Source organism: Eretmochelys imbricata, chromosome 8 (assembly GCF_965152235.1).
Source record: "Eretmochelys imbricata isolate rEreImb1 chromosome 8, rEreImb1.hap1, whole genome shotgun sequence".
In the NCBI taxonomy this organism is placed as follows: Eukaryota; Metazoa; Chordata; order Testudines; family Cheloniidae; genus Eretmochelys; species Eretmochelys imbricata.
Window position 1 is genome coordinate 77,038,598 of NC_135579.1, and position 24,480 is coordinate 77,063,077.

General features: G+C 37.9%; 1 protein-coding gene across 5 annotated transcripts in view; it reads right to left on the bottom strand.

The window, feature by feature from the left end:
• The window catches only part of PKN2 (protein kinase N2), a 139,280-nt gene that overhangs the window by 14,333 nt on the left and 100,467 nt on the right, over positions 1–24,480 (bottom strand). For 2 of the 5 annotated variants that reach the window (XM_077823994.1, XM_077823995.1), the window contains 14 exons: positions 21,715–21,858; positions 21,499–21,574; positions 21,005–21,179; positions 20,527–20,656; positions 19,862–19,998; positions 19,695–19,767; positions 19,523–19,614; positions 14,540–14,716; positions 13,770–13,832; positions 13,345–13,421; positions 10,739–10,881; positions 8,838–8,945; positions 4,101–4,181; positions 1,538–4,022 (listed from right to left, as the gene is read on the bottom strand). In XM_077823994.1, coding sequence (XP_077680120.1) covers positions 3,819–4,022; positions 4,101–4,181; positions 8,838–8,945; positions 10,739–10,881; positions 13,345–13,421; positions 13,770–13,832; positions 14,540–14,716; positions 19,523–19,614; positions 19,695–19,767; positions 19,862–19,998; positions 20,527–20,656; positions 21,005–21,179; positions 21,499–21,574; positions 21,715–21,858 — 1,680 coding nt within the window. In that variant the 3' untranslated portion in view covers positions 1,538–3,818. Of the gene's footprint in view, positions 1–1,537; positions 4,023–4,100; positions 4,182–8,837; positions 8,946–10,738; positions 10,882–13,344; positions 13,422–13,769; positions 13,833–14,539; positions 14,717–19,522; positions 19,615–19,694; positions 19,768–19,861; positions 19,999–20,526; positions 20,657–21,004; positions 21,180–21,498; positions 21,575–21,714; positions 21,859–24,480 lie in introns of those variants that run through there. The other 3 variants (XR_013346846.1, XM_077823997.1, XM_077823996.1) reach the window with 3 other exon arrangements.

Below are 24,480 nucleotides of genomic sequence, written 5' to 3' on the forward strand. Positions count from 1 at the left end.
AACCTTCCCAGGTATTGTGCTTAGTAAATGTACAGCAGCTTATTTTAAGACTTGATTTTTAAAAAACCCAAGGATTGAAGCTGAAAGTACTGTATGGGATGTCCCCTTCAAAGGTAATCCCCAGCAAAGTTAGTTTGACCTAAAGAAGCATGTTTCATAAAATTTGGGCATGAGGGAAGATATCCTCCAGCACAGAGCGAGGGTGTGGTAGAATGTTGACGACCAGAGAAGAAAAGTAGGAGCCTGCTTTGAGGATTGCTGTAGTGGCACTGAGGCAACTCCTCTAATCTACCTCCAGGCCCAATCCCTTGTAGAGAGGAGGAATAATACACTTTACTGTCAGATCATAGGTGCTACAGAATAGATTTTTCTGAACTTGAGGGACTTTTTCTAGGCCTTGCAGCCTTTGATATGTCAGTCCTACTACAGGAGTAAATAAGGGTTAGCTGTAGACTATTTTCATCCCATTCATAAGCTTATCTTTAAAAACAGGCTCCAACTTGTAGACAACTCAGTTTTAACTTCAGATCCTAACTCACGTAGGTACTCTTGAAAGTCTTTTCTTAACCATAGGTTTCAGAGTAACAGCCGTGTTAGTCTGTATTCACAAAAAGAAAAGGAGGGCTTGTGGCACTTTAGAGACTAACATTTATTTAAGCATAAGCTGTAGCTCATGAAAGCTTATGCTTAAATACATTTGTTAGTCTCTAAGGTGCCACAAGTACTCCTATTAAAGTAACTGTCCCCATTTATTTCACTTTCTGGACCTAGTGGTGCTAAAGAATGGGCCCAGATGTTTTATGGGTGGTGATTTTTAAATAAACACTACCTTTTCTCACATAAGGGAACATGATCTCTAGCTCTCAGGATAATCTCCTACTCTGGTCCCCTTGGGGTGCTCTTTGGAGAGGGGCTTTTTAGGTTCAGCAGGTAACCCATGCTCAGAAGACTCATGGTCCAGCTTGTAGAGCAGTACCCAAGGGAGGCATCTGTTTAGGAAAGAATGAGCATATACATCATGTGCTGTATTATCAATCAGCCTGATTAGTGAAGGGGCAGGATTCCTCAGCTGCATCACCAATGACCTGGACATTTAGATTTAAAGTAGCTTATAGACACCTGTAGTATGAAGGCAGTAGGCATTGCTCATATGCTGCTAATTAAAATGTAAGTGAAAAGTTGCTACAACTTATTAAAATGAACAATGGTAAAATTCGGCTTTGCTTAGTCAGGAATCAACCATGTATAACACTTTTTTTAAATTAACAGGAACTAATCTTTATATACCATCATCCCTGTAAACATTAAGCTATTAAAGGGTGCTCTTACACAGATGGTCATATTAGGCTCCCTTGGACTGTGTGCCAGTGTAAAGTAAGCAGCAATTAGTAACTAAGGTTCTACCAAAAAGTTTGGAGTTTCGTTCTAAGTATCCTCTCTTATGGTGGTTAAATATCAAATTCAGAAAAATCTGTGGGGGAGTGAAATATGTAAGTCACTACACAGTCAATCAGTAAAATCATATTTAGGACACAAGTTACAAACTATTTATACTTTAATTTGTGATATTAATGACTGCAAAACACTTCGAATGACATTGTTAAAGGCACATTTCATTTTAATGCATAGTGTACCATTCTAAAATATCCTAATTTCCTTACAAAGTGCTTGAGCAGCCACATACAGATAAAGTATAGCAAAATATATTTACAATCTAGTTAAAATCTTAATCTGCCTAAAAATAATTTTAAAAAACTACAGAGATAAAATTAGTGCTTTCTTTCAGCTTAACTGTGTGAACATACCCTGCCCTACTATTTTTTTTTAGTGATTTACTTAGATGAAGAAAAATTCTGTACAAGATGTAGTTACAAAAAGGTATTTCCCAGGGTGCTTTTTAAATGCTAAGCATCCTCTTTTAGACACTTTTTTCTCTATATATGTTTGGGAGCCCAAAAGGGTAAACAGACTGTACCTCAAAAGTATTGAGTGCTTAAATTTTTAAGTTCAGTTTCGTTCGCACTTCAAAGATAATCAGCATCTTGAAACAAGTTAAATTATATTGTTCCCACTTTAAGACCTTCATTTAATAAACCAAAAACATGATTTCTATATTCTGTCCTGTTGCCATTCTTCCTTTTTGCCTAAAAGGAAAAACTGTCCTATACATTATTCAGGTCTATCAACCCATTTTCTCCCAGAGGCCTCATGGTTCAGGACTTCTGATATTTAGTGTTCTAACCAACAGTCATTTACTTACAAAAGGTTCACTTTTCAAAAGTAACACCTTGGTGTTTCACTACTCCATTCTTTAAAGATCAGCATGGTTTGTGTTTCTTTCGTATTTCATTTGGAATATTTAATTCCACAATCTGCACTCATTTGACTTTGGATTTTTACAGTCTTTGCTAACCATTTTCTCTCCAGGTACCCAGATGAACCTACAAGAGGTAAGCACAGGATCAAATATAAATGTTATTGAGTTAAGGAAAACACTGAACTTGTTTCCAAGAGTGGCTGTTTACTTACAGAACACTGACAGCCAAAAATAGTTCTATGGAGGAGTTTAGAAGTACACACAGTATCTGGTCTAAACTATTTTTTGACTTTTGAGGTACAGGTTTTAGTGTTGAAGTTTATAAAATATACACTTATCAAAAATATTTATACATTCTGTTACAACATATTGCTTTTACCCTCAGTAATTACCAATCTAAGTTCTGGAATTCAGTGGCCCAAAATGTATACAAATGTTAGTCTATTAAATCAGAGTTCTGTGATGTGTTCACATGGCCACTGTGCAAAATTCATGAAGTGGTACAATTAAATTACATGCCTGTAACTAAGAATGCATTACAACAACTTCCAAATATACATGTTCACAGCATGTATACATTCAAAACCTTTTGTTTTCTAAGATATGATATATAGTAGACAAGATGAACTAGATAGCTAAATATGGTATGATTAACTTAAGATTTGTCCAATTAGTGGAAAAAGGCTTGGATTTCAAGAGTACAGAAGTGGATGGACTTAGGAACACACACTATTGATAAGACTGAACAGACATTCTTATCTGCCGAGTCCCTTCTCCCTCCCCTCCCCTCCCCCCCTCCTTTTCTTTTTTTAAGCCATGCTTAAAAGCAAAAACTGTTTTGGCAAGTGGCTTTGGTAAACTTTCAGGACCTGTCTGTGTTTGTTTTTATGGAAGCACTTTTACTGTTCTCTCACAAAGGCAAAGGCATTTAACACTTTTTTTCTAATAAATACCATAGAAAATTTACAAAACAAGGCATCAGTTCTTAGTTTCCATTTTAAAACAAGCTGAAAGTGTGCATAAGTCTAAAATTAAACATTTTTGGACATTACAGTAATTTTTTTAAAAACTGACCATTTGCCTTCTCCAGATAAAAACCATATTCTCATGAATGTCAACAGCACCCCAAACTTCTATTTTAAGATGGCTGAATAAAATTAAATGGTTATCAATCTAGCTCAAAATCTCCCCCCCCCCCCACTTAAGGCATGTATTTTACAATGTTATCTGCTGTAGAAAAGTAAAAATTACAGTACAGATTTAAGTGTGTCCATGTGAGAGAGCTTAATGTGGCCTGTAGTCACCAACTCAGCTTAAATGCTATAGAACTGCTTTCCAGTGCTCAGATAAGTATGACATGGAGGCCACTCTTCCCAAGAGTATTAAACAGTACACTAAATCTTCATGTGAACAAAAATCAGAAGCTACAGGTGGCACAGAGCAATTGAAGGGTTGGTATTCTTCTGAGCCGGTTAGCTAGGATTTCACAGTATCTAGAAATTTAACACCAATCAGCAATGTAATCAAAATCTCTGAATGTTTCCTGCTCTTCTTCTGAAAGTATCCTTGGTTCCCGGGGTGGAGTGAGAATAGGTGCTTCTGAGGTAAATTCATCATCAAAATTACTAACATCTTCTCTTCCTCTAATGGTGGGTACAAAAGGGGGCTTCACTTTCTTAGCCAGCAAAGCATTCCAATCTATTAGCTGTAAAACAATCAATTGTGGGTTAGTTTCCTGCCTCTGAGAATTAATATTTTACAAACTACACTAGCTTTTACTTACCCGGAAGAAGTGATGCTTTTTCACATCCTCAGCATCTTTCTCACCAGCTCCAAGACGCCGCTCTGGATTTCTTCGTAGCAGCTAACAAAACATTTTGAAGATCTTAGCACTCAAAATGGGGGGAAAATACAGAATAGGTAGCTGATGCTACAGTCCAAAGGAGCAAGGAGATTAGAGTTACTGGAAAAGCACATACTCTGTCCCAGAGGAAATGTGTTGCCCATGGAGTAGAAGAGGCAGAGGCAAAGGCAAAAGCTCTAAGTTTCTTTACAAATTGTAAAATTTACTTAAGCTTGTCATCTTTTCCCTCATTTAACCTGGGAGAAAGTGGGTCCTTACAGCATCCATATTTCTCCACCCCTCCATACCCTGTTTCACAGGGCTCAGTTTTGTTAGAAAAGGCTGAAAACTGCTTCATGCTTTGCCACAGAGGGAAATGTGAGATTTCCAGTCACTGAAGACCCTAGAAACTAAATTCTGATCTCCATGTAGAAGCATGTTATTCTATAAATGGGCCCATAAGCCAACACCTCAATTCTATGCTTGTGTTAAGTTTCTAACCAAACAGACATTTAACTCATCCTTTTACTAAATACTGTCACATACCACACTCATCCATGACCTGAACACAACAAAATGAGTTAAACCTAAGAGGATAATTAGTATCTACCATATCTTTAACATGCAAGTCCTAACACCAGGTCCTGGGTGATCACATGGGAAAACTCTGCTCCTGCCAGTAAGTGTAAGTGTCCAGTTTGGAGTGACTATTCTGTAAGGCCGCTCTCTTTCACTGGGCTAACAACAGATCAGCAGCATAGAAATAAGAACGGACAGCAATGGTTTGGATAACCCACCACTGAAAAGCAGTATTAGCCACTGAGGTGAAGGAGTGCAGAGGTACTACCATTTCCATATAATTTCATAGGATAACCAGTATCTTTTTGCCCATGAAGTCACCATAGCATGAATGAAATGAATGCTAATGGGCACCTTTATTACTTCCTTTGCAACTTTCCATAATAAGCAATTTCATCCACCTTGGACGGGATTTGCAAGGCTTCTGTTCCCTTCCTTACAACCTGTGTATTGAACAAAAAGGAAGTCCCATTTCCTGGACATGGACCAAGTAAGATCATATTTACAAGATGTGAGGGGACTGGATCCTAGAAAGAAGTGACTTTGAAAAGGACTTGGGGGGTTATGGTGGATAACCAACTGAACATGAGCTCTCAAACGGGATACTGCGACTAAGAAAGGTAATGCAACTCTTGGATGTATAAACTGGAATATAAAATAACAGTAAGGTGGTGCTATTACATTTGTATACAGCATTAATGAGACTACTGCTGGAATACTGTGACAAGATCTAGTGTTCAAACTTTAGGAAGGATATTGACAATTTGGAAAAGGTTCAGTAAGAGCACTGACTGATCAGTCTGGTAAACCAACCTTACAGTGAGAATCTAAAGAGCCACCATCTTTTTATCTTATCAGAGAGATGGTTAAGACATGACTTGATCACTGTTGGTAAGTACCTGGGGGATATTTGATAGACAGATCACTATGCCTTTGTCTGCTATCTTGTGGAACTGAAGCTATGCAAACTTGAAATAAGGAACAACTTTTTTTAAGCAGCGAAGGTAACTGGCCATTTGAACAATTTACCAAGGAAAAAGTGTTAGATTCTCCATCACTTCTCGAAAGACCAGAAGATATGCGATAGTTCAACCAGAAGTTATTGGGCTTGTCACAGGAATTCTTAGGAGAAATTCCATGCTTATGTGTTATGCAGGAGGTCAGACTATATCACTACTGTGGTCCTTCCTGGCTTTAAAAATCCATGAAATCGGGCTGTCGCATGTTTAAAAAAATTGCAATTAATTGCACTGTTAAGCAATAGAATACCCTTTATTTAAATATTTTTGGGTGTTTTGTACATTTTTGAAATACATTCATTACAATTACAACACAATATAAAGTGTACAGTGTTCACTTTATAATTTTTGATTACAAGTATTTGCACTGTAAAAACAATATTTTTCAATTCACCTAATACAAGTACTGTAGTGCAATCTCTTTAGCATGAAAGTTGAACTTACAAATGTAGAATTGTTGTTTTTGAATGCATTTTTTGTACATAATGTAAAATTTTAGAGCCTGCAAGTCCACTCAGTCCTACTTCTTGTTCAGCCAATCGCTTAAACAAGTTTGTTTACATTTTCAGGAGAACGCTGCACTCTTCTTGTTTACAATGTCACCTGAAAGTGAACAGGTGTTCTCATAGCACCGTTGTAGCGGGCATTGCAAGATATTTACATGCGCTAATGAGTCATATGTCCCTTCATGCTTCAACCACCATTCCAAGGGCTATGCGTCCATGCTGATGATGGGTTCTGCTCGATAACAATCCAAACCAGTGTGGACTGATGCATGTTATTTTCATTATCTGAGTCAGATGCCACCAGCAAAAGGTTGATTTTTTTTTTTTTTTTTTCAGGGTTTGTGTTTTGTAGTTTCCGCATCAGAGTGTTGCTCTCAAGACTTCTGAAAGCACGCTCCACACCTCATCCCTCTCAGATTTTGGAAGATACTTCAGATTTTTAAGCCTTGGGTCAAATGCTGTAGCTATCTTTAGAAATCTCACATTGGTTTTGTCAAATCTGCAGTGAAAGTGTTCTTAAAATGAATAAAGTGCTGGGTCATCATCTGAAACTGGTATAACATGAAATATATGGCAGAATGCGGGTAAAACAGAGCAGGGGTCATACAATTCTCCCCCAAGGAGTTCAGTCACAAATTTAAACAATGCATTTTTTTTAACGAGCCTTGTCAGCATGGAAGCATGTCCTCTGCGATGGTGGCCGAAGCATGAAGGGGCATATGAATGTTTAGCATATTTGGCCCGTAAAGACCTTGCAATGCCTGTTCTCACTTTCAGGTGACGTTAATAAGAAGCGTGCAGCATTATCTCCTATAAATGTAAAAAAACTTGTTTGCCTTAGCGATTGGCCGAACAAGAAGTAGGACTGGGTGGACTTGTAGGCTCTGAAGTTTTACATTGTTTTGTTTTTGAGTGCAGTTATGTAACAACAACAAAAAAAATCTAGAGTTTGTAAGTTGCACTTTCACAGCAAAGATTGCACTACACTACTTGTATGAGGGGAACTGACATAATATTTATTTTTACAGTGCAAATATTTATAAATATATACTGATTTCAATTACAACACAGAATACAATATATATGAAAATGAAGAAACATCCAAAATATTTAATAAATTTCAATTCGTATTCTATGAATAGTGCAATTAAAACTGCAATTAATCTTTTTAATCACAATTAATTTTTTTTCAGTTAATCGCATGAATTAACTGTGATTAATCAATAGCTCTACTATGAAGGACTGGGAACTGCTTGGATGTATTTTATTGCCCTAATATTGTAGGAGAATAGCCAAGCCTCCTTCTGCCCAGCTTCAGAATGAAAGATCCTGTAATGCAATCTTAAATAGTGCAGTCTTCCTTTACTGCTATATTAGAGTGGAGTTCTCTTCCTCTTAATATGAGATTATCTAAATGGGGTCAGTTTAAAACTAGTGCATTTGGAAAAGATTTAGATATAGATGTCAATAGTTTTAGGTTTAGTCGTATGACTTGGTACAGTATGCTTTATCCACCAATTGAAACATTTTAAGTCTAAGATTTAAAGGAACAAAGCTCTAATCACATTTCAACAGATGGGGCTTTTTAATCTGCTTATAGAATTTCTTTCCTTCAGTTTTAAGGTTAAATATTTGTTAGCAAAACTATCTTCTGTCCCTCCTAAACAGTGAAATAATTTAGCATCTCAGAAGGAAGATAAATGAAATAACGCAATTCACCAGACGGGGTGATCTCATGAACTAAGCATTCTGTTTGAAACACAAAACTGCATGCTGTGTCTACTCAGGTACTGGAATCTGTTTTCTGAGGTTAATCTGAGCACAATAAAATTCATTTAGCACATTTTCTGGAAGAAAAGTAATGGTCCTGTCTATTCTATGGGGACATTGCCAATGCTATGGATTTTTTTCTTAAGGGTTTGCCCTGGTGCATCTGGCCAAAATTCTTATACTATTGGAAAGCACACTGTATATTAGTTGAGCATATGGCTGCACCTTTTAGCCTAAGGTATTTCACTTATGCTGTGTCTATACAATTGTGCCTCCTCTCCCATTCTTATGAGAAGAGACTTTTAGATGTAGTGTGTGTGGTATTTCCAACCCCTGACAGAATGAAATGTGAAAATCCCAAAGTCTTGTCTTAGCATAGAATACTCATGTGGTAGTACTGAGCTACCATGCGAGTCTCTGGGAAGGTGTTCTGTTACAGAATTTCCTATTTAAATGTGGCTGGGAAAGAATGGATCTAGAAAAATCTGGGTCAGTGTTAAGAGATTAACAAAAGTTTAATTTATAAAATGTAATGTAAGAAGTTTTAATGAATGAAAATGATTTTGTAGGAATTTTTTTTTTTACTAACTAGAGAATGTAAATAATAGTCAAACACTTAAGTTTCATGTTAAATCAAAATGGTGACGCTGATTTTAAAAAGTAACAGTGAAGCAGTTCTGAAACCAATCTGATGAGAAAACAATGTCAAATGTAATGCAGGCACTTAAATTCCCCTCTTCATGGAAAACAATAATTAGACAACAAAAACATGAAAATATTTCACTCTTTTACTATAATCTTACCCTTCTCATTATAGAGATGGCTTCTGTAGAAAGGAACCGTGGATATCTTACTTCATCATTTACAATACTGTCAAAAACCTCTTCTTCATCATCTCCAGGGAAGGGTGACTATAATAAAGTAGTTTAAGGAGGGGAAAAAAAAAGACCAATCATTTTCGGAAGCTAACTTTTAAAATCAACCTATTATTTCTAAATAAACTAAAGCAAGTTGCTGCTGCTGCTGCTGCCATATTTAAGGTAAGGCAAAAAGGAGAACAATTGCCTTATTGCACATTCAGCTGCCCATTCAGAGTTAAATGTCTCAATGTGTTAAATTATTTTCCCTCCCTGTAATAGATAACGCAGCTCTCTATAGGGGAAAATGCGATAGTAATACTTCTTATAGACAGACAAGGCAGGCCACAACATCTTGTCCCTTAATCATTTTTTTTAAAAACGTTTGGTTTTTAAAAACACATTTATAAATAGTTTTCCTGTGCACTGAGGCATAAATAATAAACTAACATGGTAGAGCATTTATTGGTACTTGTTTCAGGTGGCTGCCATTCCAAGGTAATGTGGTCATCCCAAATTCATTTTGAGAAAACATTTACCACATCATACCATCCAGCAGTTTTTAAACTGTGGTTTATGGACTATTTGTAGGTCATAGGGTGTTGGTGCACTTCATTTCCATTTGAAGAAACAGACGTTAGGGGTAAAGATGGAAAATGGACAAAAGTAGGTTGTGTGATTAACTTTTTTCTAAAAGGACAGAATGCACATGGCATTAAAGACAGCTATTATTAATAAATACTTCTCCAATACTATTTTTCAACTTAAGCAGTTGTATCACCTTTAAGGAGTTTTTGCAATTAGGGCAGGAGGGGAGGTAATATTCATTTATATATGCTAACATCTATGGTGCAGAATTTCTAGGCTACTACAAAGAAAACAAATTAGATAGGACATTCACAGAAAGTGCGAAGAGCAAAAGGGTGTTGTAACCATGTTATGAGATACGAGGATATAAAGAGCGAAGGTAGGTGAATCTTATTACACCAACTTCTGTTGGGGGAAGGAAAAAGCCACCAACAGAAATTGGTCCCAATAAGAGAGCTTACCACAACTACCTTGTCTCTCAAGAGAAAAACAGTAAGTCAAATGCTAAATAAGTGTGTCTTGCATCGTGACCTACAGGTTGCTGTGAGAGCACACTACAGTTTAAGGTTGAATTTCAACTTCCATTGTAACTTTCCCCCTTCTTCAGAATATCTTGATTTTCTCCCCAAAACTGTTAAGTTGAAATTTTCCATGCTTGCACTGAGGCCAAAGTTGTGGTATATTGGTTTTTGTTTGTTCATCTAATTTTGCTTAACAAACAAACCATTTGGTTTACAATTTTAGATCTTTAAAAAAAGAATCCAATACTTTTTCCATATGTTCTGATCTGAAATTGCACACTCCAGTGTTAAAAATAGCTGTTGCTAGAACTTCAGCCTTGTTTTTGTAAATCTCCCTAATACTCAGTCTAATCTGAAGGTAACTGGTGAAGTGGTTTGAAAGTTACAAATGATTAAGTTTGGTATTCAAACTGTATAGTGCCACTGAAATCAATGAGCTACAATGATTTACACCTGCTGAAGATCTGGCCTATAGTGTTTTCTATTCCTCTATTTTTAACAGCAAAAAAAGCTACACCTTCAAGTTTTCTCATTAAGATATCCCATAAAAATCCATACAGGATATGGAACCAGGCCTATATGATACAATAGCTGTAAGCTTAAAAAGGTAGGACATTCTAGAATTCGAGAGCTTGAGATAGCCAGTTTATTTTTGTAATCATGCTAAGTTTTATAAGGTTGCTTACATCCAAATCTGATGGGGTATCAAATATTTTTTTTTGCTACAACCATGCTTACCTCCCCAACTAGCATCTCATAGATGAGTACACCAAGACCCCACCAGTCCACAGCTCTTGTGTAGGATGTTTCTGTCAACACTTCCGGTGCAAGAAATTCTGGAGTGCCACAGAAGGTGCTTGTTCTATCTCCAAATCCCATTCCTGCAAAAATTACAATATTCATAAGAAACAAGATGTATTCTTACTACTCCCCTTCCAAGTAAACAACTGCTTCAGTCAGTAAGATTTATTCTTCAACTATGTAAAGGAAAAAAATTAATTACTGGACTTCAACAAATGAGTTCAGTTTACAAATCTTTCCCCCCTTTGTCAGCCGTGCAAACACCGTCTTGGCCCTGTGCTTCGAGCTGGATTCTCTGTCTGTACATGACTACCCGTACTGATGATTCTGCAAGCCAAATTAGCCCCTCAGTTACACCTTGGTCATCACATTGAAGACAATGCGCTTGGAGAGGTGGAACTTAGTAAACAATTCTGTTGGCACATGAGAAGAAATAGAACACATTTGTCATTTGCAGCACTGCAACCAGAGCAGGTAACATAAGTAAAAAAAATAGCACACACTTATTTTTGACACTCAGATAAGCAAAAAAGACTACGATGTACATGGAGTGAATCTGTTGAATAAGGTTTCATTTTACATAATCATTTTTCACAGCAGAACTATAAATTAGTAGGGTTTCTTCTACCAGATTCTAGCATATGACATCAACGTCAGAGAAAGTCTTGCACAGGATTTAGTTGAAGATATCCACAGTATACAAATACGATGATATAACAAATCTCTATTAAAGTTGGAATGATTATTATTATTATTTTGTATTACCACAGTGCCTAGGGGCCCTAGTTATAGACCAGGTCCCCCCTGTGATAGGTGCTGTATGTTGCACCAGTAGTGACTAATGGTATTACTGTAGACATCACTATGTATACATGTGAGCCATGATACTAATGCTCAAGGGCATCAGGGTGGTTGGGACTGTGAAAATGTATAGGGAAAGGTGTACTACCTCTTTAAGGGACAGGCTGGAGCTGACAGCCTAGGGATAATCAAGTAGGCCCTGCCACTTTCTGGGGCTGGGCTATTTAAACACACAGAAGCTGAGGGGAACAGAACCCAGACTGGCTGTTGTGGGTGGTGCTCTCTCTCTCAGGCACCTACAGATAAGCCTAAGCTGACTCAGAGACTTCGGTGTGGACTAAATTTGGGAGCCCTGAATAACAGCCCTGGTGAACTGTTCGTTGCAATGAAATATGATTAAAAAGTGACATGGCATTTGGTTAACTTATGTTGGCTTCTCCGTGCCTTGGCTGTTAAAGTGAATCTACTGCTGCTCTGCTTGGGAAAATTGAGGTGCAGCTCACCTGCAACACTGTATCAGACCACGAGGACGCATGCATGGATTGTCCACACCTTCAGAGTGACATACAACATTCCGTCCCCCAAAACATGCTTCTGAACAATTATACAATACTAGTGCAGTCTTCATGCTTTTTTACCCCATACCGCCACCCCCAAATATAACATCTGCAGAAAGTGTAGGATTAGCACTATGGCAATGGCACCAAGGACTGTTGTGGTATTAGGAGGTTGTGGGTACAAACTCTGTGCCAAACTTTAAAGGTGAACTGCAAAGAAAAAGAATAATTTTCCATGTTAAAAAGTATCCTATAGAGCTTGACTTTATTGAAAAACGAGGAAATCTGTCTCTCTCATTGATCTTTTACATTTATAACATGACCCTTTGTCATTTTCTAGGAAGTTTTTGTTTATAGTCGAATAGTCACATAACTAGTATCAAAGATATGCAAACAATTCAACTGTAATCTTTGACCTACTGCCCTCAATTTACTAAATTCCATTTCCTATAGTGCGGGGACCTGGAAAGTTGTAGGACAAGTAAAGCAAGCTGGAAAAGGAGGAAACAAATCCGGTTAGATTTGTCCTGTTGATGGCCATCCCTCTCCCCCACTGAGTTGTTAGAAAAGGGGACACATGTCCCAATGCGGGCAGAGAATCTGAATTACTGATACTAGATCTGTTTTATGTCTCATTTTTAAGAAAGCACCTACATCAGCTAGACGCCAGAAACTGACTATTAAAATGTGGGTCCTTTTGAAGATATTTCACTATTTTGAGCTGTGCTCTATTTAGGGAGCTATTTCCACTGCACTTTGTTGTGTGAACTATTTTAAAATTGTTGAAAGTGGACAATGAATTAGAAGGGAACAGTGACTTTAGTGTAGATGGAAAGAAAATGAATGCTTCTAAATATTATTGGATGATGCTTCTAACAGGACAAAGTACTGTTGAGCAAAATGTGATATGACTTATTATTAACAAGCAGATATGACAAAGTAACAACCCTCTTGCGTACAGTCATTCCAACAGAAGAGGAGAACCCTGATAGCAGACACTCGGGTGATCTCCCCACTGAGGGTCTTTTGCTTCCACTGTTCTCCAGCTGAAGATCCCAGAGATTTTTTTCTACAATGATATATAGACAGAGTAAATATGCTAGGTGCTCCTACCTCTAAGACTGCTTAACTGCTAACAGTCAAGTGTAATCCAACTGAAAAATCATTTAAAAGAAAAGCAGTTACCTTCTTTGCAAAGACCAAAGTCGGCTATTTTCACAAATCCTTCTGTATCCAGCAATAAGTTATCCAACTTCAAATCTCTAAAAAACAATATTTAAAAGTAAAATGGAATTACTGATATGCCTATAGTGATACTCAATAATAATAATTCACTCTAAGATAAAAAAGTTATTCAAAAATAAAAGAGCAGTACAATGTCCCTCCTAAATTTAGTTACCCCTTTCCTGATTTAAGACTTCCATCAATAACTTATGGTTTACACTCATAAGTATGTCAGAACAAACTTTTTCTGCTAGCATTGAAAGAAATATAACAAATAAAAACATAATGCGTCCAGTAAGCAAATCAGGGTAGAGATGAAGAAAAACAGTGTTAAGAAAAGGAGAAATTATTAAAATTCCAGTAGTGAGAAAGTATTGATTACTTACCTATAAACTATTTTGTGCTCATGTAAATACTGGAGTCCAAGAACCACACACGCAGCATAAAACCTGTTCAAATAATTAAATAAAAGCTAGAATTTCAGTGCATTTCAGTCTTGCTAAATTAATCAATCAGTGTTTTTTATTAATTACTTTCGGAAGAGTGCAGATAGTCTGCATATAGAAACTTATCTTCAGAGGATTTTTTAATATGTGATACATGTGGAATTCTATACAATTCTAAGTCAAAGCTTTAAAATTTACCAGGCAAAAGTTTAGACAAACGTGGCCCAACCTGTAACATGTTTTGTCTGCCTATACTGTAGTTTTCTATGGCACCCATTGCCATAGTATCCAACACTTCCCGCTGAAGCCGGTACATTTATATAATCTTTTAATTTCAGCTAACATTTTAAACAGACTACTAATTCTTCAAAATAACATTACAAATATTACGTATTTACATTTTAAGGCAATTTAGATTTAAGCTATTAGCATATAAGCTTACATTCTGACAGCCTAAAAAATGCTTTGACTATCATAACCAAAACAGAATATATATTTTTTCTTCTAACCAAACTGGGTTGAATGTATTTTAACAAGGCTTTAATCTTTAGTCCATTTAAGATGATTACAGTACTAAATGAAGTGATCCAATACACAAGCATGCGAAGGCAAGAAAAGTTGAACATAGTATTTTTTTCAGCCCACTGAAACAGAACAATGTATATCAAAGCTTTTAAATATTTAATGGTACTAACAGCGTGAACACTTACACTGCTCTTGGTTCAGAAAAGACATCAGTATGAATATGCATCATCAGGTCTCCACCAGCAGCATATTCCATTACAAAGCAAACGTGATCTTTGGTTTGGAAACAAGCAAAAAGGTTCACCAAAAAGGGATGCCGTACACTATTCACAGTTTCAAAAATTCGCTTTTCACACATAAGGCTGCAAACAGAAAATATTTTAATAGCGAAATTTAAAACTGAATGTTATATTACAAATTTCAACACAAAGAACAATACAATTGACAAGACCGCCCTCATCATCCCCCACTTCCCACCAAAGCTTTCATAATACCTCAATCTTTTTCTGATTTGATAGGATACTCTAAATACTAAAATTTCAAAGTGCAATGCAGCATTTTAACTGTACAACTCAACTGACTTTGAAGGGAGTTATATGGCTAACATCTCATGAAACTCTTTGATAACATACCTGTTGGAATTTCTCAATATGCCCACAAATTTAAACAAAATATAATATTTAAAATCAACTGATACAAACTGTACTTATATCTATGCACGTAATATTCAAGAGGTGGGAAAACTATTCCATTGCAGATTTTGGACACAGACAGCTGAAGTATTACCCCTAGTATTTGCTATGAAAACCATTCCATGAATATACAGTCTTGTGATTCAGTTGTCTTTTTCTTTCTGCATGTCATGACTATACATGCATACATACATTTATTCTCTCACGGTGCAAAGCACCATAGAGTCAAATCACAATGAACAGTAAACAACGCAAGAGTCACTGGCCAGCAAAATTCCTCCATGTTTTGCAGACTTCACATAGCCTTGAGAAGCACACTACATTGTATCCCATCCAGTCAGCCCACAGGTGCAAACTATGTGGCCCACGGGACTGTCCAGACTGGCCCTCGAGGCTAGCCCCCGGCTCCTCCCCTGCTGTCCCCCCTCCCCCGCAGCCTCAACTCGCCGTGCCACCAGCGCTCTGGGCGGTGGGGCTGCAAGCTCCTGCCGGGCAGCATGGCTGAGAGAGCCCCTGGCCTGCCCCGGTGCTCTAGACTGCGTGGCGGCTTGGCTGGCTATGTCCAGGCAGCACAGCTACCAGTCCTGGTGCTCTGAACAGCATGGTAAGGGGTCCCAGGGGGCAGTCAGAGGACTGGGGGCGGTTGGATAGGCATGGGAGTCCAGGGGGGCCTGGCAGGGGTGTGGATAGGGGTCGGGGCAGTCAGGGGACAGGGAGCGGGGTGGAGTCCCGGGAGGGGGTTGGATGGGTCAGGGATTCTGAGGGGGGTAGTCGGGGCAGGAAGTGGGAGGGGGCGGATAGGAGGCAGGGGCCAGGCTGTTTGGGGAGGCACAGCCTTCCCTACCCGGCCCTCCATACCAGTTTCGGAACCCTGATGTGGCCCTCAGGCCAAAAAGTTTGCCCACCCCTGAGTCAGCCACATAGCTGAAAAACAAACTCTCACCACGGGAGCCCTTTGCCCCTGGCACCAGTCCCTGGAAAAATTTTCTTCAGCAATTTTCCTCTGCTCATCCAACCCACATGCCCTGTTAACTCAAGTTTTCTTTGTCTCAATGAGATCTCTCATCACTTCAGTTATGTTGTAAATTTGGGAGATTGTCTCCTTGCTAATCATGAGCAAAGTACAGATAATGTGCACTAGTCACCTATAACATTGCAATGCAAAGGCAGAAAGCGTCTTAACGTTTCCTTGAAGTCCATGTCTCCCATACACATAAGATGCTGAAGGCAAGAGACTGCATCTTTGCTTCTCCAAATGTGTCTGAGTGTCACTACAGCAGCAGTCGTGAGTTCAATTCTATGTCTGATCTCTACATGATTTTTAACATCCCTTGTAGTCACACACTGTACAGACATTTGAAGTGCTCAACGTACTCCAATGGTTCCTCAGATTTGGGTAGAAATATTTTCACCTTTTCTAACAGATGTCACCATTGTCTTTGAATATCTAACTTCTCTGCTTCCATTACTACTCTTTCTAGAAATTTGTGCACCTCTTCTTCTGACGATCTGATCAGGTCAATATCACTGGTGAAACACAGATGACTAATTTTGTATCCACCAACAGACATCTCCTATAAGTTTCCATCAGTGGCTCCTCTTAATATTTCTTCAAGATAACAGGTTGAAGAGGGTTTGTGGATAGCAAGCACCCTGGCTGGCACCTATCCTCAAGTCAAACCAACTACTTTGCTCGTGTCCCACAAACATGAAAGCCATCATGCTTCCATAGAGGTTTACCTTCAGCTTATTACGTTTTCACCAATCCGATCAACCATAGGATTTCCCAAAGAGGTTTGTCCCATATGCTATCAAACACCTTAGCAAAATTCACAAAAACTTCCATCGTTCTCCAGTACTCTCTCACATAGCACATGCAGGTTGAACATTTGCTCCACTGTACCCCTTCTAGGTCTAAAACCCTTGTTCTTCAGTCAGAAAGTTCTCTATCTTGGCTGCAATTCTCTTCAGGATGATATGCAGCAGTATTTTGCTAGGGTGTATCAATGACATTTCCACAAAACAGCTGGGTCTCCCCTTTTATGAATAGGGACTATCAGGGGCTGTGACCAAGTCTTCCAGACTCCCATATCACAGTTACAAGCTTATGGCATGCCTAGATGAGTGTCTCTCCACCTCTGTTAATTAATTCTGTTTGTATTTGTACTTTATCCATTCCAGAGGCTTTACTGCTTTTCAATGTCTACATCACATTCTCAGCTTTTTCAACTGTAGGCTGATAAGGATATATCAAGCTCTCATATATAGATCTCCTCTGCCTTTTTCACTTCCAACTTAGAATTTGTTTCACTCATATTACAGAGTTCTTGGCAATACCTATCCCAAGTGTTGGGTGAAAGGGTATTTTTCCTGCCAAGAATCCTTTCAGAAAAAGAGTCCTGGTGATTTGATAGGCCTTCCTAGTGGAGTTTGCCACAAAAGGATTATGTATGGTGATGCACTGTTCTTCAAGCCAAGCTTCTTTTGCCACTTTAATCAGTGAATCTTTTGCCACTTTAATCACAATATGGGAATATTGCTCTCTCTTTTGCTTTCATCAGTCTTCCTTTTTGCTCTTAGTTTCCTTCAACGATCACACAACTCAATAATCTTCTCGGTGATACAGCTTTCTTCTTTAGGATCTGAACTCCTGGGGAAACATCCATGTTCTCTAATGAAGCAGAAAATGTTGTATTCTATCTGATGTATGCTACTAGTGCAGAGGTCAGCAGCTTTTGTTCAGTTATCTTCTTGAATTCCACTTGTTTCATGGACTTTCAGTTTGTCAATGTTATAACACACTCTGAAGGTACTTGCTTCAGGCAGACCTGAAGAAGAGCTGTGTGTGGCTCTAAAGCTTGTCTCTTTAACCAACAGAAGTTGGTCCAATAAAATGTATTATCTTACCTCTATGAATACACAGATCAGTTTTGGTAGAGAACTGCAAACATAATGCTCCAATTGGTTTGACATCCTAGAACCTCGACACATATCTACCTACGTAACACAGTTATTTCCCCACTTTTTGTATATTATACATAAGATGAGACTTTTAAAACTCTACTGCCTTGGCCACATGGTTTGGAGAGTTCAATAAGCTACTGAACTACTCATTGAAGTTGGGCAGAATTCCCCAGTTTGTGTTTCTCTTTAGCTTGAAAAAGGAAGAGTGTCATCAAGTATCCAGTTTTGCCAAATAGATCTTTGACAAAAGTTTTAGAGGATATTATGCTGTATGTGCAAACGTCTCGTTTTGAAGCCCTAAGGGACAAAAATGAGAGGAACCCCTGTTGACTTATATCCAAATGTTTTCAAATTTCTTAGAGCTACATACAAATAGTTAAGTCAAAGTAAATGTCCCTCCACACAAGTTCAACTCAGTGTTTCAAGATAGAAGCTCCCTCTGAGGTGCTTCATTCTGCTCACATATTTCCTCTCTAAATGGAGTGGTAGTAATTACTATATACTGTTGGCAAGAAGGAAAAGGATCCTGGAAATTTTGTCCATCCAAGAAGTTTCACTGGGACTAAGTGGTTTGTAAAAAACCCAAAAACTCCAGGACTATTTTTCCAAGTAACTCTTGAATTAATATTTCAGTGTAGAGATGATTTTCACATTCTGTTGTAAACCTCAAACTGCTATAGAATGAGATCTCAACATTTATTTTGAAAGAGAAAAATCAGCCTGCAGATCCAGTAAAGATATGTTTTACTTTGGACTGCTAAGAAAGGAATGAGTTTCTAAAGTCAATGAGTTTCTTCGTTATATCGCCTGTATTAGAGAAACATCTGACCATTAGTTTTGACTATATTCCTCCTTCTGCTTGATTTTATTCTTCTCAAGGTCATGTTTGTTTCCTGGGCTCTGGAATTATAGGTTTTTTTTAACATAAGAATAGTGACCTGGAATTCAGGAGTTTTTTTTAACCTCATCATTTCGATGTTTGGGCAATGTCTGCTGAGGTAACATTCCTCAATATAGTAAGCTCAGATCATAGCATAATGGCCCCTCCCAGTGGGAGGGTAATTTATGTGTTCTCTCCCAAATGAAAAAGGAGACTAGTTACACTCCGAAGATCTACAGACTAAGATGAAAGCCTCTAGTAACACCAATTCCTATGTGTTAAGTTCATATTTATATTGGCAGGTAAAGGGAAACCTAACAGTTTTTGACTGATACAAAAAACTCATGGAAATCATATTTGCAGCTACAATGGGAAATTTCTCTTTCCACTGTAACCACCTGAGAACATTTTCATATGTTTAACCACAATACTACTGTTTAATTGAATGCAACTAGACTGAGAAACAAATACCTTACATGAGAATTCCTCTGCTAAATACAATCTGAACTCTCACTCTGGGCTCAGTAACATTACTCCGTTAAAGTCTATGATAATTTACAACCCAGTCACTATTTCCTGCAGAGGAAAAAAAATATACATCATCATGTATTAGTTACTTTCTTGAAACTGACCTGTCTACTTCATCACGAGCAACAATGTCTCCTTTCTTTAACGCTTTAATAGCAAACATCTCATTTGTGTTTTTGTATTCAGCCAGCAACACCTGAAAGAGTAGATAAGTGATTTATTCAAACAGGTGAGTTTTTATTTTTTGAATATACTTGTAGTCATCAAAAAATTTACCTTTCCAAAATGACCTCTACCCAGTACAGCACAACACCTAAAATCTTGCAGACTAAATTGAAATCTTTGTGTTCTGTAAAACAGCAATGAATGTAAAAAGTTACAGAAAACTTCAAGTTAGGGTTAACAACAAAACATATAGTCAAAAAAACGAGTGTGTATTTTACCTTCTATCTTCAGGCTCTCGTATGTTGGTACTCTTTATGTCTGTGTGTGGAATTTCAGGCTCACAAATTATTTCAGGCTGGAGTTTTGAAACATTACTCTCTCTCTCATTTTCAAAATCAAAAGTAGTTTCTGCATCCTGTGAAATATGTAGAAGACACAGAAATCTGAAGATTTAGAAAATGAGACTGCTGAAGAATGAAGAAAGGTACTATATTTAAGGAAAGTGAAGTAAAAAATACTGCAAAACTTCAACAGTGTGAAATTCAAAGTATCAATTAGCCTAAAATGCTGTATTTACTGACAGGCCTCTGTTAAATCCTATTCTTCTAAAGTCATTCCACTCTTTGTGAATACTAACACACACTTCTCTATAAATTGCAGGAGTTGGTTTTTGGGCCTATAAAGCTACCAGTAGGAAAACAGTGTGACTTAAACACTTAAAAACCACGGAAAAAGGCCAATCTCTATAGCCAGGATTATAACATACCATGTGTAATTGTGTACAATTTGATAAAATTTCACACACACAAATTGTAGCATTCTCTATTTAAAATAGAAGGAAATAAATGCATTGTAACTACAAATGTTGTAACACAAATATTAAATATTTGATTAAAAATGTGACATGCTGTGCAACACTTTATGACTAGTTTAAATGTCCTGCCTGAACGGGTGTATCCGGTCCCTTTTTCTCAGATGAAGAGTCACATATTTCTCCAAGGGACGATGCACGGGGTGGAGCAGGCGGAGGTTCAGGTTCAAGTTCAAAGTCCAATTTGGCTACAGGAGAGTCACTTACAGAAAAACAAACACACTCAGAGTACAATGGAGACTGTTTTACTAGTATTAAAAATACTTAAGAAAAACCTGTTTCAATATGGTTTTAAGAAAAGGAGTACTTGTGGCACCTTAGAGACTAACCAATTTATTTGAGCATGAGCTGTTACTCTGAAATATGGTTTTAGAACATCTTACTTTTTCCTTTTTTAAATAAATACAACAAATGGCTGTCCAACTAGAAAATGTTGAGGTTTTAAATTCTGTAGACTAAATAAGGAAGATTTTTTTCATTTACACGAGTAAATAAGAATTGCACCATTACTTTTGTACGTAAATCTGGCTTCAAAATCTTAGGCATTTACCTAGCTGACCGTGCTAGTTCAGGAATGCATGTATCAACCACTGGCACTGTAGTAGGCACAGAAACTTGAGGGCTGAAGGTACCAGAATGATTTACTGTAGGAATAGCTCTTCTCACCAGCCTTCCCCAAGTGGCAATATTAATATTCATTTGAGGAGCTCTGAGAAACGTTTTGCCTGTAGATATTGTGAATAAAGAAAATAGAGCACAAGTAATTTCTTTACCTATTACCAAAAGCTATAATTAAAATTCATCAGTTTATAATTTATGGAGAACAAACTGAATTTGTCATGTTCCTTAGCAATTTTCAATGATCCACCATTAAATGCTACTGTATAATATACAATTCTAAACAAACACTGTTGAATGTAATATTAAAGATTTAACTATCACCAATTTTATCTGCAATTACATTTTAGGACTACATAAAAACATGCAAATCTGTACTACATTTTTAGCTTTATAATTTAATTTTAATTCCTAATAAATTGTTACCTTGTTGTTTTGAAAAAATTTTCTTTTGTCTCTGGAGTTTTGGTCTTCTTTCAATAACTGGATTAAAAAATGTAACCTGCAGTTCAGATAATTTGTATATTACAATTCCACTTTCAGAATATAATGCATTATTAAGAGTTTATTAAAAGCGATTTAAAATATTCTGCAATTTAATTATTTCAAATGTGATTGAGTTTTTGCATTAAGTGCTCTTACCTCTGCAAATAGAGTACCCTGTGGTTCAAGATAGAGACACATGCCATGTCGCTGGTTGTCTAAGAAATCTTCTAATCTCAGAAACTTCACTGCGCACAGAGACCTCCAATCACGCCAATAAACTGAAATTTCTAATTCACGTGACTACGACAGTAAAGAAACAAAAAGAAGTGTTACTTACTAGTTGCCTCTGTGCAGTCATACTTACGGGATCTAGCTCCTCTAGTGTTGAGGTGGAGATCTGTATTCAAAAGCTGGGGATGCAAGAGCACTCTCACATTACGATGATGTAACTGGATTGGTTTACATAAAGGAGTGCACCCTCCCTCCCTTCCACCCTAAGGCACCTCAGTTTCTCCTCCTTAGCCTCCAAGGCAGAGATGAAGCTGGGTGCACAGTGTGAACGTACGGGCAACTCTTGAAGAATAATAGTTACCACTAAATAACCATTCTTTTTTCTTCTAGTGTCTCTGTGCATTCCCACTTATGGATGATTAGCAAGCAGTGTCCCCATCAGAGGATGGTGGGTGAGGAGATCTAGGCAAAAATGGACTGCTCCACCACTTTACCAGATTGATCACTGGACTGCAATGCCAAGTCCATACTTTATTTAAGTAAACATTGCTTTTCATCAGAACTCTATGTTGCTGATTTGCAAATCTTTTCAACAGGCACCTGTCTCAGACAAGCTACAAAGGCAGGTGTAGCCTTAGTAGAATACCTTCAAGTCAAGAGGCACTGGTTTCCTGGCAAAGAAGTAACATTACTCAATACACCCCTTAATCCAGTCTCAAAGAATCTGCTTATTACTAGGTTCCCCCTTTCTCCACAGGTAACAAATCTGTTTGATTTTGGGAAAGACTTAATACTCTCTAGGTAATAGCACACTGCTCTTTTTATGTGTTAAGGGGTGCAAGTGGGACTCGCCTTGGTGAACATGGGGTTAGGGGAAGAAAACAGGACAAAGATATAAAGTGACAGATGGAAGTCTAGGAGTCCCATAGGGTAGTTGTATCTGGACATGATGACATCTTGGTAATTTGCCATTTGTAAACCCAAAGAGGTGGAATAATAGGCTTTCCTCCCAACAGCATCCAGTCTATGCTCCTCTCCGTCCAAGGGTGCAGACAGGGACCCCTTGTTATTTTTAGATAACTCTAGGGCTGCAGAGACCTGCATGGAATCTGCAGAGGGATGTTGAAACAAAACTAGCGTCCCTTGAGAGCACAAAACATACAAGATTAGCTCTTTTCGATACTGGGAATGAAGGCAGAGAGCCAAATGTCCTTCACTGGATTGAGCAGTCATGGAAAAATAGGAAATGTGACATTGTCTTTTGTCTGCCATTCCATGATGTCAAAAGAGAATCAGATGCATCTGGTGCTGAAACCTGTCTGAAGCTAGAGTGTCAGCCATTTTCTCCATCAGCTCTTGAAACCGCTTCAGTCCATCTCTACTCCTGATGAACAAAGTCCCAATTTATCCATCAGGGGATGCACTGTTGGTATAGTTCCTTATGGGGGACTCCTCCATTTTCCCTGAAGGAGCCTCCTCCGAGTCATCATAAGCATGCCACTCTTCTTGAGGCAGCCAAGATCCTGGTGCTGACAGTTGTTAGTCACAGCTATTCCAGCTCGGACATGGCTGTCCTCAAAGGCAGCAGTGCCAGAAATGAGGCTAAGCCTGGGAAAGCTGTCTGCTCCAAGGAAGGTATCTCCTTTGACAGGAAAAGTATCCATGTCAGTGTGATTGCCAGTGCCAAAGTGGGTACCGTGCTGGTTTTGGTGGTATCAAGCCAAATCTTCACTGATGCCTGAACATAGGGCTATACCAACAGTTGAAGGGGGCCCTTGTATAAGGTCTTTCCAGGCAGATAGGGCTTTTGGTCAAGATGAAGGTGAAGAAGAAGAAGAAGAAAGTTCACCACTGTTACAAAGGCTAATTGTTAGGAGTAATTCAAAAGCAAGAGTCAATCATGTGTAAAAATAGTTTGTTTTATATATATGCTATTTGTGGGACAGTTTAAAACATTTACATACTTTGTATAAATTATAATTTCAGAAAAAAATTTACAGACACTAACTGCCATCCACAAATACCCAGTATATTACATCTCAGTCGCTAGGTGGCCTGTGGTCATTTGAGCAATTCTGTATAGTAACTCTAGAACCAGATATGCGTTTGCAAAGCATTCTGTAGCTCACAGGGGGTAAAATCTAAGTTTTTCAACTAACTGGAACTGTTGATATATCTTGCTATGTAAAACCCCAATTTCGGTAATTTTTTCAACCCTATATACTTATGAAAGATGCTACCAAAAATAAAGAGTAATACTTTACAAAATAATCACAACACTTTATGGAATTAGTTATAGCAATGGACAGCAGGACAAACTGGTGTACAGTAATAAACTGAAATAAACAATGGTAGCTATGTTCTAAAAGCAACAATGGAAGAGGGAGAAGACATGTAAATACAAGGGGATGATGATTAGTGGTGTTTATTCTCAAGGCTAAATATGACTTTTGGTAACCAAGACCACAGGGCCCCACATATATCCCATACTACTTCTGTTTTCAGAGTATGCAGTCTGGATTGTTCCAATGGGGGCAAATCTGCTTGTTTCCTAAAAGGAAGGAATTCGCTTTTAGCTTCAGGGAGGGGGAACCACAAATCAGCAAAACTGGGGACCCCCTTTGGAATACATCTCAGATAGAACGTTTGACGCAAATCAATCTGAAAATTAACCCCTATTTATTTAGGAGC